This window comes from Frieseomelitta varia, unplaced genomic scaffold (genome assembly GCF_011392965.1).
Source record: "Frieseomelitta varia isolate USP_RPSP 00005682 unplaced genomic scaffold, Fvar_1.2 scaffold_212, whole genome shotgun sequence".
Taxonomy (NCBI): Eukaryota; Metazoa; Arthropoda; class Insecta; order Hymenoptera; family Apidae; genus Frieseomelitta; species Frieseomelitta varia.
Genome location: NW_025109884.1, coordinates 342,285 through 358,538, shown reverse-complemented (window position 1 = coordinate 358,538; position 16,254 = coordinate 342,285). Strand labels below are relative to the sequence as shown.

Genomic DNA, 16,254 nt, shown 5'->3' with positions numbered 1-16,254 from the left:
TTCAGAAAGTTTATAACAGTTATATACACATTGAGAGAACTTCAAAAATCTGCAAATTCAGAAAATTGATGGGGAGTAATTTTAATATTGGACTAAATATTGAATAAAATGTTTCTCAGAAGAATTCTAATTATTAAATTATCGTACAGAGTAAATTTTTATCAATTCCCATTGAGATAATTGAAATTCAAAGTTTTTTTTGGAAAGAATAAAATTTATGAAGTGTGGACGCTACGCAGAACGGTATGGAACAACGTGGCATGACTTATTGCCCCCCAACAACATAGAAATGCTCGAAAGCAAACGCTGAACGGTCTTTCGGATTTCTTTTTGTTCATAGTATGCCGATGATGGACCTCCTCGTGCAGATCGCCACGGCCCACAAATTGACAGCTTCCAGTTACACTTTGCAAGCGATTGGAGAACGTGGGATGGTTCTACCTCATCAACCCAATACACCAATTGGCGCATTGGATGCGCTTCAGGTATTGTTTATTGATATAATCAAATTTGCTCGAACATGCGAAGAGTATGTGTCATCCAGTTGCAGCGTGCAACTGATATTCTAACTATAAATTTGTGCAACTATATGTTCAAACTATAAATTTGAAGAGAGATTGATATCAGCGTCCAATCTAGAAAGATACTATGATACTAAAGTACTAAAGGTATCAAGTTACTGAAATACTATTAAAATAATGTTAGAGCCTCGTCAAGTGTCAAGTTACTGAAATACTCTGCAGCCTTGTCAGATATCAAATGTCAAATTGTTAGGGTACTAGGATACTAAGATCTCAAGTTACTAAAATAGAAGTATTCATGTAATGAATTATTAAAGTACTAGGATACTAAGATGCTAGAAAAAATGTAAGAATGTACTTCAGTATTATAAGAAAATGTAAAAAAGTACTAAAGTACTAAAATGTTTCGAGTTACTACAGATTTTAAAAACATTATTGAGAAAATTAAATCATGAATCATAGAATAGTGAATTTTTTCATTGAAAAAGTAATAAGCAGAAGTTCTGTGAGATTCTTTTTTAAAGGACTACAATTTGAAGTTGTATCAGAGAGAGGATAGCATAATTTTGGGGAAACGACTTGGAATTCAATGAATCGTGTAATTTTTCAGCTCTAAGAGACGGTAGAGTTGTTTCTTTCTGAGGAATCTCTCTAATCTCTGCTAATCTTGTTAATTTGTAATCAGAAGTATTTCGCTGTACATGTTTCAGAAAATTTTTAGTATTTTCTATGTTTTTTCAGATAAGGCGTAGAAAATTTTAAAAAATTGATGTTATCTGTGTATAATGTAATTAATTAATAATTCTAGTGCTAAATGGTTTTACTGTGATTTTGTAATTTTATAATCAATAGTTTTTTGACATTAAATGACTCTTCAATTTGAATTTTTCTGCCAGTATTAATAATTTCCTTCCCAGTTGTAATAATTTTTATTTTAATCAATTGATTTCAGGTAAAACTGTTACCCAAGCAGGGCACTTTCATACCAAGGAAAGCGAAGCAGGTTAATCAACCATTTGAAACCACTTTTAGGTTGCAGGTAAAAAAAAAAAAAAAAAATGAAAAAAAAGATACACGTATTTCGTAATCAAACTGTACATACTCTCGAATCTAGCAAAATTTAAAGCCAAAGTGTTCTGTAAATATTGTCATCAGACAATTTCAACATCTCAGTTTTATTGTTCCATTTTCTATATCTGATAGTTTATCAAATAATCAGTAAGTGTTTGGAGAAATCATGATTGTGCAATTGTCACAGGTACATTTACCAAGAAACCAACTGTGGGTGTCCAGAGTCAGTCCCAAGATGAACCTGGGTGAGATCTTGGAACAAGTGTGCCGCGAAAAAGGTTTAGACAAGAACAAGTACGAGCTGCGTCACCCAAGTGAGTAATTAGCACACTTACAAACAAACATAGATAGATAAGGAGGAGAAGAATGACAAAATAAAGAAGATTGGAAATTAAATTATAAATGATAAGATAAAGAAGATTAGAATGAATTATAAGTTCATTATTGAGGAGTCTTGTACACCTACTGTGGGACCAACAGCTTCTAGAAATATCTGATTAAGAAATCCTCATTAACAAGCTTATGTATTTTATATATTTTATTTCAAAGCGAGAAGATAATAAAACGAATTAGAAATTCGACTTTTCAAGTTGCAAACCACCTAAGTATCTAATATTCGAAACTGGAAAGTTGTCAATGAGAAGTTTATTACCTGTAACTATTGCCATCGATCAGCTAGTCTGAAACTCTGGAGAGAAGCTGGGAACGTTGACCCGAGGCTCGTTAAAGGCTTAGAGAAGTATCCAACCAGTATGGTGAACTGTGTTAAGCAATTAAAACGTTTACATAAGATCTCCGAGTGAAGATTTATTATTTGAAGTTTACCCACGCAGAGCTGAACAGTTTGATAAGATTTTGCCAGACGATTGGTGGATACTCGTTGATCTATAAAACGTCAACTGAAACGGAACTAGATTCGTCCATTTGCGTTTGATATTTAAACCGGTGGCGCTGGCCAACCTGTCTTTTTCAAGATATAATCCCAACAGGTTTCCCTGGTCGGGTGATTGTATTTTTATTAATGCACCTCTTCCTTAATCAAGAAGAGTATTGCTGAACTGTGTGTTGGTTGATCTCATCCTCATCTCTCAATAAATTAAGAAATATTTTATTTGGTAGAAATATTTTTTTAACTTACCGTACATGTGGTAATTATTCGATTTTTTTCTTTCTAATTTAATTATTGTACACTGATAACTCACGTATTACTTGTAAAATATTTGCCGTAGATCAATAAATAGTTCTTTTCTTGAAAGAATATGCCCCATTTAAAAACTTTCACAAACGTTCGTAGAGTATTCTTTCATATTCAATTATTGTACTTTGCGGCACTATTTGCTTCACTAACATCAACATCAATTTTCAGAAATTGCTATTAAATTTCGGGAGGTGAAGTCAGTAGCCGCGTGCGTGCATTGGCTGGATTTGCTGAAATGAAAATATGGCTTCTGAAGCCCATCCAGATCATCCATGTATAAATATATACATGTGCATACGCATGTAAGAACGTTCCAATCCAATTTTCTTGGCGTTCTGCATTCCTGTTCACCAGATGAAAGTCTTCCCAACAGTGTGTGACAAGACACAGACTTTTAGGAACACGCTCTTAATTTCTTTGTAATTCGAATCTCTGGAGGATGTCTCCTGGCAATTATCACGCGTGCTCTATTTGCTCTTTCCCACAATTCGTCAATGGTGGTCTTGTACAGCTTAAGTTAACGTTTCAGGCAGCTGCAAATGACTTTCTCTCCCCGGGGGGGAGGGGAGGGGGGCGTGTCACTACTTCCTGACACAACAGACAGAGACAACGTGAGAGAATCTGCTCGCCGAGGTTGCATCCACAAGCCCAATTATCCTTGCCAACGAACCACTTTGGTGTCCCATTCGCTTCAATTTGAAGCTGTTTTTGTTCATTTCTTTCTCGCCAGGTCGCAATCTTGATTGAGATTGATACCAAAAAAGGAGACTATATTTAGTCAAGCAACCCAATTGAAATTTAAATCTGATCTAAACATAGTAAAATTGTAACAATTGCAAGTAGGAGATTTGAAAAAAAAAAAACCAAATAGTGAATGAAGGGTGGTAACCTGACTTGACCTTGGTGATCTTCGTCATCGAAACGGCAATTTCAAACGAACCACCCTGTATATTATCGGCTTGGGAGCCGAACATAACCAGATTCGCTGGTAAATAGCTCGGCCATCCTCCATAGCCTATTCCCGATACTACGAACACCGGCGGTAACTCGCCGATTATATATCTCGTGTATTTATGCGCCTGGTGCACGAGATATTTCAGTTAGCTAGTTACACCGAGCCAGTTGTGTTAAGATCGCTATCGCAAGGTTGCCGGTCGGCTCTTCCACTTGTTACTCCTAGTCGTTAAGCGTGCATGCCTCGCGTTGCTCTTCGGGCACCGTCGTCCCCGCGGAAACACTGGCTCCCTTACACTTGTTACCGATCCCTTGGACCTGGAAGAATCTCTTTTTGCGCCGCTAAGCCGCACCTCGACTGCGATCCGCCATTTGGAGCAACTGGCTCGAGTCGGAAAGGGTTTTGATCTACTTCAGAGGATCATTGTTGGCGGAGAGAATATTGTCAGGTATTATATTCACCTGTCCTTTTGGCCCAGAGGATCAAAGTCATTTTATTTCCCGTGAAAGAGTCTTCTTCTTTTTGATTAAGGGAGTCTGTAGGAAATCTTTGCATTTAATATTAATTTATTTTCTTGGTCAAATGGGAGGAGTTACCCTTTGGACAGTTATCGTTTATAGAATACTCTGAAGTGTCTGAAGTGTCTCTATTATTTTTAATCCAAGTTTTAGTTTACTTTTTGCACGGCTGCTTCTCTCTTGAGGGAAACGTGAATTGATAGGAAACCTGTTTTTATTGGATTTCTTTTGTTAAAGTAACTGTAGACTTATTAAAAATATCTTTTATATTTTATATATTTATTCTTAGATAGATTCTTAGATATTCGTAGATTTTTGAGATTCTATTAGGAAATTTTTTTTTTTTTCATTAAAGGATGATATGTTACTAGAGAGATGTCTGTTGCATCAGCAATATCTATATCAATATAATTTCCTACAAAGAATAAAAAATAAAATGAAATGGTACAGATTATTGAAGATGTCTTGTAAAGAACGTTTACACCAACATAGAACAAAATTTCCTGGGAAAATTAAATATAAAGTCCAAAAACTGGCGTCTTTTTACAGCCAGCTTAGAGACGCTGGACTTGGCGCTGGCCCTACAGGACTATCATCTCCAGGAAGTTACCTTGTATGCTAAGCAAGGCAGAACGTTAGGCTCAGCGCTCAGTACTCAAGATATAATGGCTTTGCAAAGGCAGGAAGAGCGACGTAGGCAACAGGCGAAGCAAGGTGTCTTTGGATTTGTGTTCAAAAAATCCAAAGAGGGTTCGTTGAGTACTGACAGTCTCGGAGGACGCAGTGCATCACCGGCGAGGAGCGACGAAACTGGAAGAAGCATCAGTCCATTGCAGCCGCCTACCAGACCTCAAAGAAAGCGAAGACCCGCGCCAAAGCCGCCTGCTCAGGCTGAAGCAGAAGTTAGCCAAGTTCGTAGAATTATTTCACTACATTATGCATACTCTTTTTGTGATTAAGTTATATTCTGTCAAAAATAGATAGTGTCTTAACATTTCTAAGTGCTAATATAAATCACATTCTCAATTAAGACAATTTTGATAAGAGGCATCTCAAGAAGTGTTTTGAAAAGCATCCATTGGAAGATATGGTGTCGACTGTTTCAGGGTACTGAAGAAAACTCTGGAGACTCGAGCAAGGACAAGGTGGTGATCAGTCACAGTCGCAACAGCAGCGACAGTTCAGGTTATCACGAAGCTTCTGTGTTGAGTGACAATCCAGATTCCGCTGGAAGACTTCCGGAAACTTTGCCCAGGAGAAACAAGGTCCCATTGGAAATGCCCAGGAAATTAGCTCAAACGTCGCAGTCCAGCAAGAGCTTGAGCAACCTTGCCTCTGTACCTGGTACGCTTAGTCACGGAATTAGCAGTACCTCGTTGAGTTCCACAGGTGTAAATCTTTTCCTTTAGCTCTTTAGGTTTTTTTTTTTAATAAATTTTATCCTGAATTGTGTTTGGTAGAAGAAATTGGTTGATGGTATAAAGAAATTAAATCGTAGACGTAGATAATTTCTTTTCTTTTTTTGATGTTTGTCTATTGAATCTCTCTATCTTTCTCCCTTTTGGTTACTATATACATACATACATAGATACATACATATATATATATGTATGTGTGCATATATATATTTTAGTTTCACCATGAATGAGAATTTTGTTGAATTTTTCCAGGATTACGAAAGAAAAGGGTTGCACCTCCTCCGCCAGTAACCAGGCCTCTGTCGTCCGCCATCTCCACCCAAGCGCTGGAACGCATAGTTGATTCCGAGGAGTCTCTCACCTCGGACATGGACCCCTCCAAGCCTCCTTCCGATATCGGCGCCTCGTCCAAAGCGAACTCGGACATAGAAGAGCGTCCGAAAGCCAGCTCGGACATCGGGGTGACAACGATCGGCTCGAAACTGTCCTCCAGCATCGACTTCGCCAAGCCAGACGGCTCAAAAGCGGAATTAGAATCGAACAGCGACAAGTGTGACCGTGAACCGCGCCATAGATCCGGATCTGTAAACGTTAAGTTATCCAGTACGGAGTCAGGACACCCTACACCCGTAGAAGATGCTCCCGTAGATTCTACTAGACTGCCGCGGAAAAGAGGTAAGCTAGTGCACAGCTGCGGTAGCATAGATAACGAACTTCCTTCCTACAGTTTCGTGTCCACGAACAGCTTTGAGCACGTAGGGGATGGGACATATTCTGTGAAAAGGCGTACGAGCCTCTTCGATCCGGAGAAACTGAAGTTGCAGGCGAAGATTGAGGAGTGCAAGGCCGAGCGTAGGAACAGCGAATTGTCCGAGAATCTCGACGATTCTTTCTTCAAGTACAGATCCACCAGATACAGAGTCAGTTCTTCAGAGTTGGTCGATAATTCTGTCAGGTCGCGGGCTAAGTTGCACAAGTCTCAAAGCTTTGCTTGTTCCAACATAGTCGCTCCAAGGGCTAGACAATGGGCCAAAGTACGCAGTCTTTCCGGTAGTCAGGATATTTGTAATCAGAGTTCGTTTAAGTGTCAAAGTAGATTGGTTAAGATGCAGACTTTAGTTAATTTGGATAACATAGAGACCAATATCAAGAACATACCAGAGTGCGCTGTCTTGGACAGTGAGTTGAATTCTAAAAAAGTACACGTGAATAATTATACCTCTGAGGACAAATGTCAAGCTAGTAGAACGTTGAAGCATAGTTCCAGCTTTCAAGTCGGTTGTAAATTAAGAGAGACTAGAATAGTGAACACCTTTGAGAAGCCAAAGTTATTGGGTTCCAGGAGTTTCTGCGCTAGGAATAGAGTTTCTGAATCGAGCAGGCAACCTAGATTAGGAAACGTCAGTACAACGAAGTGTTACGACGGTTCGATTTCTTCCAGTGTTGATGGAGATACTGTCCAGTTTGAGAATTCAATGATAGGCAATCGTAGGTCCAACCTGTCGCCACCTCCGTTGAGTAATCTCCAGATATTTGCAATTTCCACTAAACCATTGGACATTCCAGTGACAACCATAGACACTGTTCCTAGTGATGTTGATAAATTACCTTCTTTACCTATTATTCAACACAGTGAATGTAGATTAGAGTCTGAGAAGAAGCTAAGTATCCTAGAGCCACCTCCACCAGGTTTGGTCAGTCGAGAGGAGTCCACTGAAAACTGGAACAGATTTTTAGTTCAGTTGAATTCGATACTGGAAAGCAGGGCCGGAGAATTTGTTTAAACATGATCGGTACCATCCCCTACGTTATTGCTGAATTTGTATGCACGAAATGAACAGAGAGTAGAATAAAATAAAATTCATTTTCCCAGTAGTGTTCCTAAAACGTTAATCCTTTACAGTCTCTAATTAATACAGTTTGAACTGCAGCATATATAATTGGCGATTACGTTACTATCGTCTCCAAGTGTACATTTATATCATTTCATTTTCATTGTAACCGTAAGATCTAGTAATTAAGAGTTCCAATTTTTGTAAATGCACACTTTCCAAAGAAAGAATGTGACTGTACAGTAGAAATAGTACTCTCATCTTGCACGCTTGTTTTTTTTTTAGATAGTCGCACTATCACTGTAACTGTAGTTTTCTACTCAAGATTGCATGAGAATTTTCTGTCTCAGAAGCGACCACGTTCATCTGCTTGCTAATCAGACCTGTTGGTGACGGCCTTTTCTTTTTCTTTTTCCTCTGAGTACAGTTGGAGAACCTGTTCCGCTTCCCAAGCCTAGAAAAGCAGTGCGGCCCGAGGTGTCGAAACGCAGGTTAGCACCGTCTTCCCCATTGAGTAGAACCACCCTCAGTTCAGACTCCAGCTATGTAGACTGCTTGTCCAACGTCCCTGCGCGTCCCAGTACCGGAAGTTTCACGAACGACGCGAGTTCCAACCTCACCGACCGCAAGATTAGCGTCAGGTCCAGCTGCGGAAGCTTCGTCGGTGGTGAAGAGATGCTGGAGGTTTGTTCCAATTGCACCACCAGCGAAGACGAGGTGTTCATGACGCCTGAATACCAGAGTGGAAGAAGCTTCAATTACAATCTAGTAGTCTTGGAGGGAAAAAACGAAACTGAACCTATTGATAATGATACCGATGATAGAGCCAACAATGAAAGAAAATTGAGTATCAGTGAGGATCAAGAAAGTGTAGAAGCTGCTTCAATTGATGATGGAGATATTGAAGAAAGAAAATCTAGTGAAGCAAGTGTAGAAGCTTCTTCGACTAGCGATAAAGCTGATGATAACAGGAAGTTGAGCATAAACGAGAGTGAAGTGAATGTGGAAGCTTGCTCAGACCAGAATTCCACGTTGGTGAGAACCAAACGAGGTTCAGTGGATTCGACGAGAAGTGTTTCTGGTCAAGAGAAGAAACTCTGCGCTGTGATCTCTACCATGCCAAAGTGTGACCACTTGTCCTCATTGAACGTCAAGGACACACTTGCCCAGGGTAAAGAGTGGGAACCGAAGAAGGCCCGGATTCCTCGGACAGCGTCCAAATCCAACGACTTTGAAGTGAATACGTTGGAGAGACAGAAGAGACACTTGACTTCTCACGCGGAGGATATCACGTTTGCCCTGAATTTGAATGTGAATCCAAATTTGTTGCCCGATCAGTTGAGGGAGTTTGACACAGATCTTGCACAACAGCCACAACTGGAGGAGCAGGATGATACTGAGTCTCGAGGTGTGGGTGAAGAAAAATCATCCTGCGTTGCAGTGGGTTCGTCAGGTGCATGTTGCATATCATTAACGTGTATGGCAACTCTGTTTCTAGTTGTACAAGCCCTCAAGCAATTCTCTATGCTCTCGAGTCACTTTAAATGCAAATAACAATGCCAAAGATTTGTGAAAGTGATCTGAAGCATCCTCTCAGCCTTGTCGTTACTAATGTAGTTTCTTACATACTAACGTCTAGACCGTGGATTTTTATGCGTTTTTTAGGCGAACTCGAAGATTGAGCAGAGTATCAGAAATTTTTATATTTCTTATATTTCTTCAATATTTAACGGATTCACATAAACATTCACGGTTTACTTGAATTTCGAATTAGTCTCTGTGATTGAAAAATTGTTTGACGTCTTGCAAATGGTGGCGGAATGTAAAAAAGAAAAGATTCTAACTTTCATGACGTTTCTGACTTACTTGCACAGTTTTGATCATTTTAGAGAGAAACTAGTTCCTTGAAACTTGAGCTTGTGTCAACGACCTCATCCACTGACTTATGAAAATGTTCGATTACAGACGCAAATTTGTCGGAGACCGATGTGCTGCTTCAGAAAGTATCCGACACCCTGTCTAATTCTCTACCATCCAGTGAGACACCAGTGCTTCCAGCGGAGACCAAATCAGAGCCGCTAGATGTTTCCAAGAAGACACATGAGAAGAGCAACAAGAACATCGAGTATCCTAAAGGCTTTGATGTGAACACGAGCTCGCCGAATCTGACTGTAAACTCTCAGCAAGACACGTCAGACTACGTATCAGCAGCCGACGAAGACTTGTCTGTCACAGACTGGGAGTACCAACTTCCAGCTCCTCCGAGTGCCTTCAGAGATCCTGGCTCGCCTGTGTTCGACAACTTCGAAGTGATTTCGCCCTCGCCAGAATCCTTCAGAGGCGCAGAAACTAACGAGTTGATCTCAAATCCGAGCGAGAAAGACAGAAAAACGATCACAGAGAAGATAGACAGACAAGGAAAAGACACCACACCAACAAAATCCTTCAAACAGCCAAAGTTAGAGTCCGGTATGAGAAAGGAGGTTATTTGCGAGCTGGAGAATAAAATAGGTGCTTTGCCCCAAAAGGACGTGGTGGACTCCAGGAGGCTGTTGAATCCCTCAACTCCGAAAATCGCGCCTGTGGATAACACGTTGTCGAACTTTACGATCACGACTTACAGCAAGCAGAAGAATCTCAATATATTTGAGGAAGTAGAGCAGTCGAGGGAGAATCAGAGATTTGTTAAGTCGTTCGCGACTCTGTCTAGGAACAGGAGCAATTCAAATGAGGACAAGAATCTGAAGGAATTCAGTGTTGGAACGTCACAGGGAAAGAAGAATACAACGCCAGAAGAAGATGAACTGAATGAGAAGAAGCTGGAACCAAAGATACCGACGGAATCCCTGCAAAGGTGGCAGTCTGGTAACGAGAAGAGCAATATTCAGAGATCCAAGAGCTACGTATCCGTGTGTGACAAACCCAACTTCCGAGGGAACATGCACGAGGATGAAAGTGTTAAGAACGAGAAGAACCTGGAGATGGATGACGTTGGAATGGAAAAGACAACGAGTATTAGTAATTTGAACACTCCGACTAAAACTAACGAGAAATGGCGGGATAATATTCTGAAGCGGCCTACCAAAGAAAAGCAACTGCAATCTGTACAGGTAATTGGCTCTAAACTTGAGCTTCCATTAATCAATTAATCCATTAATCCTTTTTATACAATTTTCTTTTATATCATATTTTTTTGTATTATTTTAATTTTGTTTTATATTGAGAAAGTTTTTTAAAAGATAGGAAATTTCTTTCGTTAAATATTCAAGTATTGTACAATAAATTCTTCTTATAAAAAATTGCCTCTTAATCCTAACAAGCAATTTATTTTTAGGTGCTAAAAAGCATTTTACCGCAGTTGAAAAATGCTCAACAGGCGGAGGAAAATGTGCCCAAAGATTCGAACGATGCAGTATTATCTGAAAAGACGAAGTGAGTATAATATTCTTTTGAAGGCTTTTTACATTTAATGATAATTAATGGTTCATTTATTTGGTAGATTCGAAACTATGCCTATTGTGCATTCGATCGAATCGAATGCAGTTCCGTCTCGTGAGTCTCAGACGGCACCAAGCAACAAGGATGTAGAGTCCAAAAGACCGATCCCAGAAACGAACACGAAACGATACACTTACTCAGGACCTCCTATGATCAATTTAGGTAGTTGGTCTGAACGACCGAGTGTCAATGTCCAGATAAAAATGGACACGGACTACAAATTCGGAGTGAAACAAGCGAGCAACAGAACAATCGTCAATATAAGTGACTCCAAAGACGAAGTCGATTCTTTTAAAGACGCCGACTGCTCCACTAAAATACAGAAAAGTAAATTCGAGATTATAGAGAAAAAGGAGCCGAACGATTTGACTAAGAAATTGATCACTCATACAACAGCTACTGGCTTCAAGAAGCCAGCATTAAACAAGGTGAACAGTTCAGAACCAAAAGTCACTAACGACAGACCGGTTGTAACAGCAGTAGAGTTGAAAAAGAGCTTCCTTGAGAACAAGCAGGACGACAGCGTGATAGACACCACTCCAGTGAATTTCAGAGAGTTGACAAAAGCGTTCGGTCAAGATGTTTGCATCCGGGCGAAGCCAAAAAGGGCCAGTACAATTTCACGCTCAAATTCTCAATTGGAAAGTGATACCAATAAACAGAATGGGCATAATCTGGATCAGTGTTTAACGAATGGCCATCAGAACAACGTGCTGAAAAGGTTCACTTCGGTAGTGGGCATTCAAGGGCAGAGTCAAGGCAACTTGTCGTTCAAAAATGACACGAACGCGAAAGGAAGTCAGCCACTGCCTGTTGTGAAAGGATTTAAGATTTCGAACACAAAGATCGACGGAGGTCAACGTCACGAAAATCACGTTAACGCGATGAAAGAAAGTGGTTCGAAGGAGGTAGTGAAGGAGGATGGTACTAAAAGATCGTCCAAAGAATCAAATGGCATTCCAAGACCTCCCACAATGCCGGTGATAACAGGCGTGACATTGAAAAGTGCCAGACCCAAGTCGATGCCCATACAAATTGACCAACGAGACATTTTGTTGGAGTCGATAAGGAACTTCGGTGGTCGCGAGAATTTGAAGAGCGTAAGCATCTATTAGTTGAGAAAAATCTAAGGAGCAATGGGGAAATTAATCACAGAGAAATGATCCCCGAGAAAAAAAGTGATGTGGTTCTGAATCTAAAGTGCGTGGTAAATGAGGATTTTTCCTCATTTGAGAAGTAGGGAACATCCAATAGTCGAAGTAACTTTCATGAAATGCGCACGGAATATAGAATTAGAAGGGAAAAGCTGGCTGGTAAAAATACCTAACATGAGAATTTATGGTTACAGGCTGCAGGAAGATGTTAACTGCCTTTCAATAACTAGGAAACGTTCCTATCCGAGGATAAAAAGTCGAGAGAGAAACTAACGACCGAAGATGTATTACTGCTGAAGAGATATTCTGGTGCTTTAAATCGTACAGTCTTAGTGATAAAAGCAGCGTTTGACAATCGTCGATATAATAGGCGGGACAAAAAGATCTATTTCTGTATACTTTTTAATTCACCATCGAAGGACCATCCCATGTTTGTCCCGTATTTTTATAGTAGACTTTCTCGTCAGTTGTCAAACCAATTTTTTTCTTTTTTTTTCTTTTTTTTTTCTTTTTTTTTTTGTCGAAATCATTCCCTTGATAGTTCGCTGGTTAGTAATCTATAAAAAACGAAAAAGAAAAAATAACGACCACGTTAGTCGTTCATGTGTAAATACTGTGTGTAAAAAAAAAATCGAGACAACCGGAAAGGAAAGTTGTCAATGAAAAAAAAAAAAAGAAAAAACTCAATCGATGATGATGTACATATCGTTTAGGTTTTTTAAAGCAAAGTAAGAGGAACGTCGTAATTTTTGTGTCCAAATAGTCAATGGACCGGCTTAGGTTCGTTTTTGAAACGTTGTTGCTCATTGTATGATGCAGTCTACGCAATTCTTGTTAAGTTTTCCTTTTTTCTTTTCTGTTTCTTCTTTTATTCTTCAATCAGTCACTCGATCCTAATCTAGCCTAAAATGAAAGAAAAAAAGAGTTGAGAATATACAGATTAGGTCTGAGTGATTGAGTCAGTGTTGACTAACATTTCCTATTCTTTACGATTAACATTAAGTTTCTATCACTGGGACCAAAGGTGACATCTTTTATTTTACGTACTGTACAACGAATTTAGATGTTGTTAAGGTGTGTGTTTAACTTAACTATGAAAGATAATTTTTTTTTTTCGGTTCTTTTTCTTTTTTTTTTTTTGAGAGAAAAAAAGAGTGGGAGGGAGAGAAAGGAAGAAAAATCTGGTCAGTTGTATAGATTGAAAATCATATTAATGATGAGTTTGTATTCATCAATGAGTTTGTATTAACGAAATTCAAAGAACATTCTAACATGTGTTCGTAGAAAACAACGAAGAATTTGTTTAATAATTGATTTTCACTTTTTTTTTTGCTTTTGGTTAAAAACAAGAAAAGTTTTTGGTTTGTAGCGAAATTTTAGCAATCATGCGGAAAAAACACATTGAGTTTGTTAATACAATATTAACAGTGTTATTGTAAAAAAAAGTCAATTAAAAGACTATGGTTAATTAACAAATCTGATATGATGTATATTTGTTTTATGGATTATGATCATTATAGACAAATATTTTTATGGCAGATGGGGTAGTCACACCATGGATGAGTGTATTCTGTACTGTAAATACCATATAATGTGTTAATACTGTATTTAATATTATTTTCTTTGCGTAAAAATATATTACAGCGACACTTCTATTTATATATGTTGTTATTTAGTTCCATTAAAAATAAAGAAAAAAGAATTGCTGATTTTTATTTAACAAAATATTTCAAGAAGAACTTCTGAACAAATAGAAAGTATAAAATTCATATAAATACTTTATTCTTGAGGAAAATACAATAGTAGAAATTGGATTGCTTCATCATTGTTCAATTTTTCACGTCTATACTTACAATTAGAAAAATAGCACCAACCTCGCGTTTATAAATGTCAATTGGTATAAAGTCAAAAAATAATACTTTTAATTATTTTTAATGATATAACGATAATATTTAAAATATATAACGTACAAAGCTAATACCTACAGAAAAATCTTAATGCAACTAATGTAATTTTTTTTTTCCTTTTTCTTATTAATATTGCCACCGTGATGAGATATATATTGCCACCGAAGAATCACAGATTCCAGAATTGATAACATGTTCAAATAGCAACAGGTACTACTTTTAAATCTCTGCAATTGCACTAACAGTAATTATAATAACTGTGCCCTTGATTTTACACGATTAATCATCAGGTATGGGAGTGTTGCAATTCCCGTGCCACAACTTTGTTTCTGAATCGCACTTAGAATAATTTCCAAATACGTCTGCATATCCACGGTCCCTCCACCACGTACACAGCTGCCTGTTCCATCCACAGTCAATAGTGTGAATTAACTCTGGTTTTTCCATCCCTAAGAGGGTATAAAAATCCTGATCTCCCAAGTGACCCTGCAAACACATGAGAAACATAGCATTTTCAGAATCGTTGCTCGATAGATTGTATTCATTACCTTGAAGTGATATTTCTCTGTCATTGCGTCAATTTTTTCTTTCTTCATGATCGAATCGTAAACAGACGAGTTCCTTAATTTATCGAGATTAAAAAGTACCACCCCGCTGTTGTATCCAGAATAACCGCCTGAACTAGCGGGCTCTCCGAATAACGTGTCGGGATGCTTGTTGCGATACAAATACAAAACGTGTCTATAAACCGGAGTGAGTTCAGGAGAAAGGCCAAACAAGGCTTGGCTTCCAAAGCTGTTAAACTCGTCAAAAAGCTCCCTGATGTCTCTGCGAAATTTGGTGTCTGCGTCGAACATTGCCGCAACACTTTGCTCGACCGGGGCTATCCGATGCAGACCCAATGACAAGAAAAACAACGCATCCGAGTAGTAAGTTCCTGGCTTGCTGCTAAAGTGCGGAGACATGACTGACACAATGTCTGCCAGTTGCAGTGCTAGTTCATGCACGTCATAATATTGCACCTGAAAAGAAATGAACAATAAATTAATAAGATCTTGAGATTACTCTTGAGGAATTATTTTGCTCCACCTTCATGAATTTCCCTGTGGATAATAAGATATTGCCCAATAATTTCTCTGCAACGTTTTTGCTGTCATCGTCGGTTATAACGTGGAATGCGATGTCAACAGAAGACAACTTAAGCAAAGATTCAGCGAAGATCTCAAACTTTCGTTTCATCGGAGAGTTGCTGGCAACTTTGGTGAATATACACCAGACATTGTAGTAATCGTTGCCACTTGGCAGGGACACGGTCGTAACGTCCTGGCCGAAGCTTCTCGACTTGGTGGTCGAAGCATTCTCCTTATCGTTATGCGTCCAGCGTATACCATTTGACGTCTGATAGCAGTAGAACAGAACGAGGATCACAGCAAGTAGTGTCAAGTTGATGAGCACCTTGCTTAACAAGAGCATTTAATTATTCGATCATGTTCAAGGTCTCCTCGTACACTCTAATTAGTGAGAATTCAATGTTAAAAGTAATCTGTTGACGCGTTAACGATGGAATGTTGATCTTTTTAATAGGTTATGTCACTGAGGCTTGACAAAATTTTAGGTTATATTTGTCGAAGTTGGTAAAAATCATTTAAAGAATTGATAACAACGGAGCAGATAATCAAGCAGAAAAGTATACGTTCGTTTATTAAATTACAAACGTTTGATTAATGCGTAAAAGAAATCGCAAATTACGAAAAGAAAAAAACACCAAATGTAATATTGCGATTAAAAACAAAAACAATACAACTACACTACCGATGCAGTTTTACCACCTGCATCAAAAATATCGACTCTTCATCTCGACAGTGCATAATTCGTGATCCATTATTTTAAATCTGCGAAAATTAAAAATGTGTATCGCAAAATTACGATTAGTTGAGGTGTCAGTTAATGCATTGTAAATGCATTTAAGAAATAAAATTTTCTACAATATGGTCATTGAAACGAGTGATACGTATTCCGAGTTTAAAAGTTTCCGCCAGTCCGAGAGCGTGCAAAACAGTTTCGATAACTGTTATTAGATGGCGCTGATTGCATGTATAATGACATCACTTACACAGAGGTAATTAGTGCTTAATTTCAGTACATCAATATTCAAATTATTTCGTTAGATTTGTCGATTTTT

At 38.6% G+C, this 16,254-nt stretch overlaps 2 protein-coding genes across 11 annotated transcripts in view; one reads left to right on the top strand and one right to left on the bottom strand.

Annotated features, from left to right (window-relative positions):
* The window catches only part of LOC122527152, an 84,078-nt gene extending 70,254 nt beyond the window's left edge, over positions 1-13,824 (top strand). For 6 of the 10 annotated variants that reach the window (XM_043651076.1, XM_043651077.1, XM_043651078.1 and 3 more), the window contains 11 exons: positions 341-485; positions 1,474-1,560; positions 1,780-1,906; positions 4,813-5,174; positions 5,370-5,652; positions 5,934-6,356; positions 7,941-8,990; positions 9,479-10,623; positions 10,848-10,945; positions 11,013-12,111; positions 12,360-13,824. In XM_043651076.1, coding sequence (XP_043507011.1) covers positions 341-485; positions 1,474-1,560; positions 1,780-1,906; positions 4,813-5,174; positions 5,370-5,652; positions 5,934-6,356; positions 7,941-8,990; positions 9,479-10,623; positions 10,848-10,945; positions 11,013-12,111; positions 12,360-12,377 — 4,837 coding nt within the window. In that variant the 3' untranslated portion in view covers positions 12,378-13,824. The remainder of the gene's footprint in view (positions 1-340; positions 486-1,473; positions 1,561-1,779; positions 1,907-4,812; positions 5,175-5,369; positions 5,653-5,933; positions 6,357-7,940; positions 8,991-9,478; positions 10,624-10,847; positions 10,946-11,012; positions 12,112-12,359) is intronic. The other 4 variants (XM_043651084.1, XM_043651074.1, XM_043651075.1 and 1 more) reach the window with 3 other exon arrangements.
* Positions 13,029-15,891, bottom strand: LOC122527156 (xyloside xylosyltransferase 1). The gene is made up of 3 exons (XM_043651090.1): positions 15,162-15,891; positions 14,621-15,094; positions 13,029-14,558 (listed from the first exon to the last, which is right to left on the bottom strand). The coding sequence occupies exons 1-3, from the start codon at positions 15,543-15,545 to the stop codon at positions 14,352-14,354; spliced, it is 1,065 nt and encodes a 354-aa protein (XP_043507025.1). The 5' UTR covers positions 15,546-15,891; the 3' UTR covers positions 13,029-14,351.
* Between the last annotated feature and the right edge of the window lie 363 nt (positions 15,892-16,254).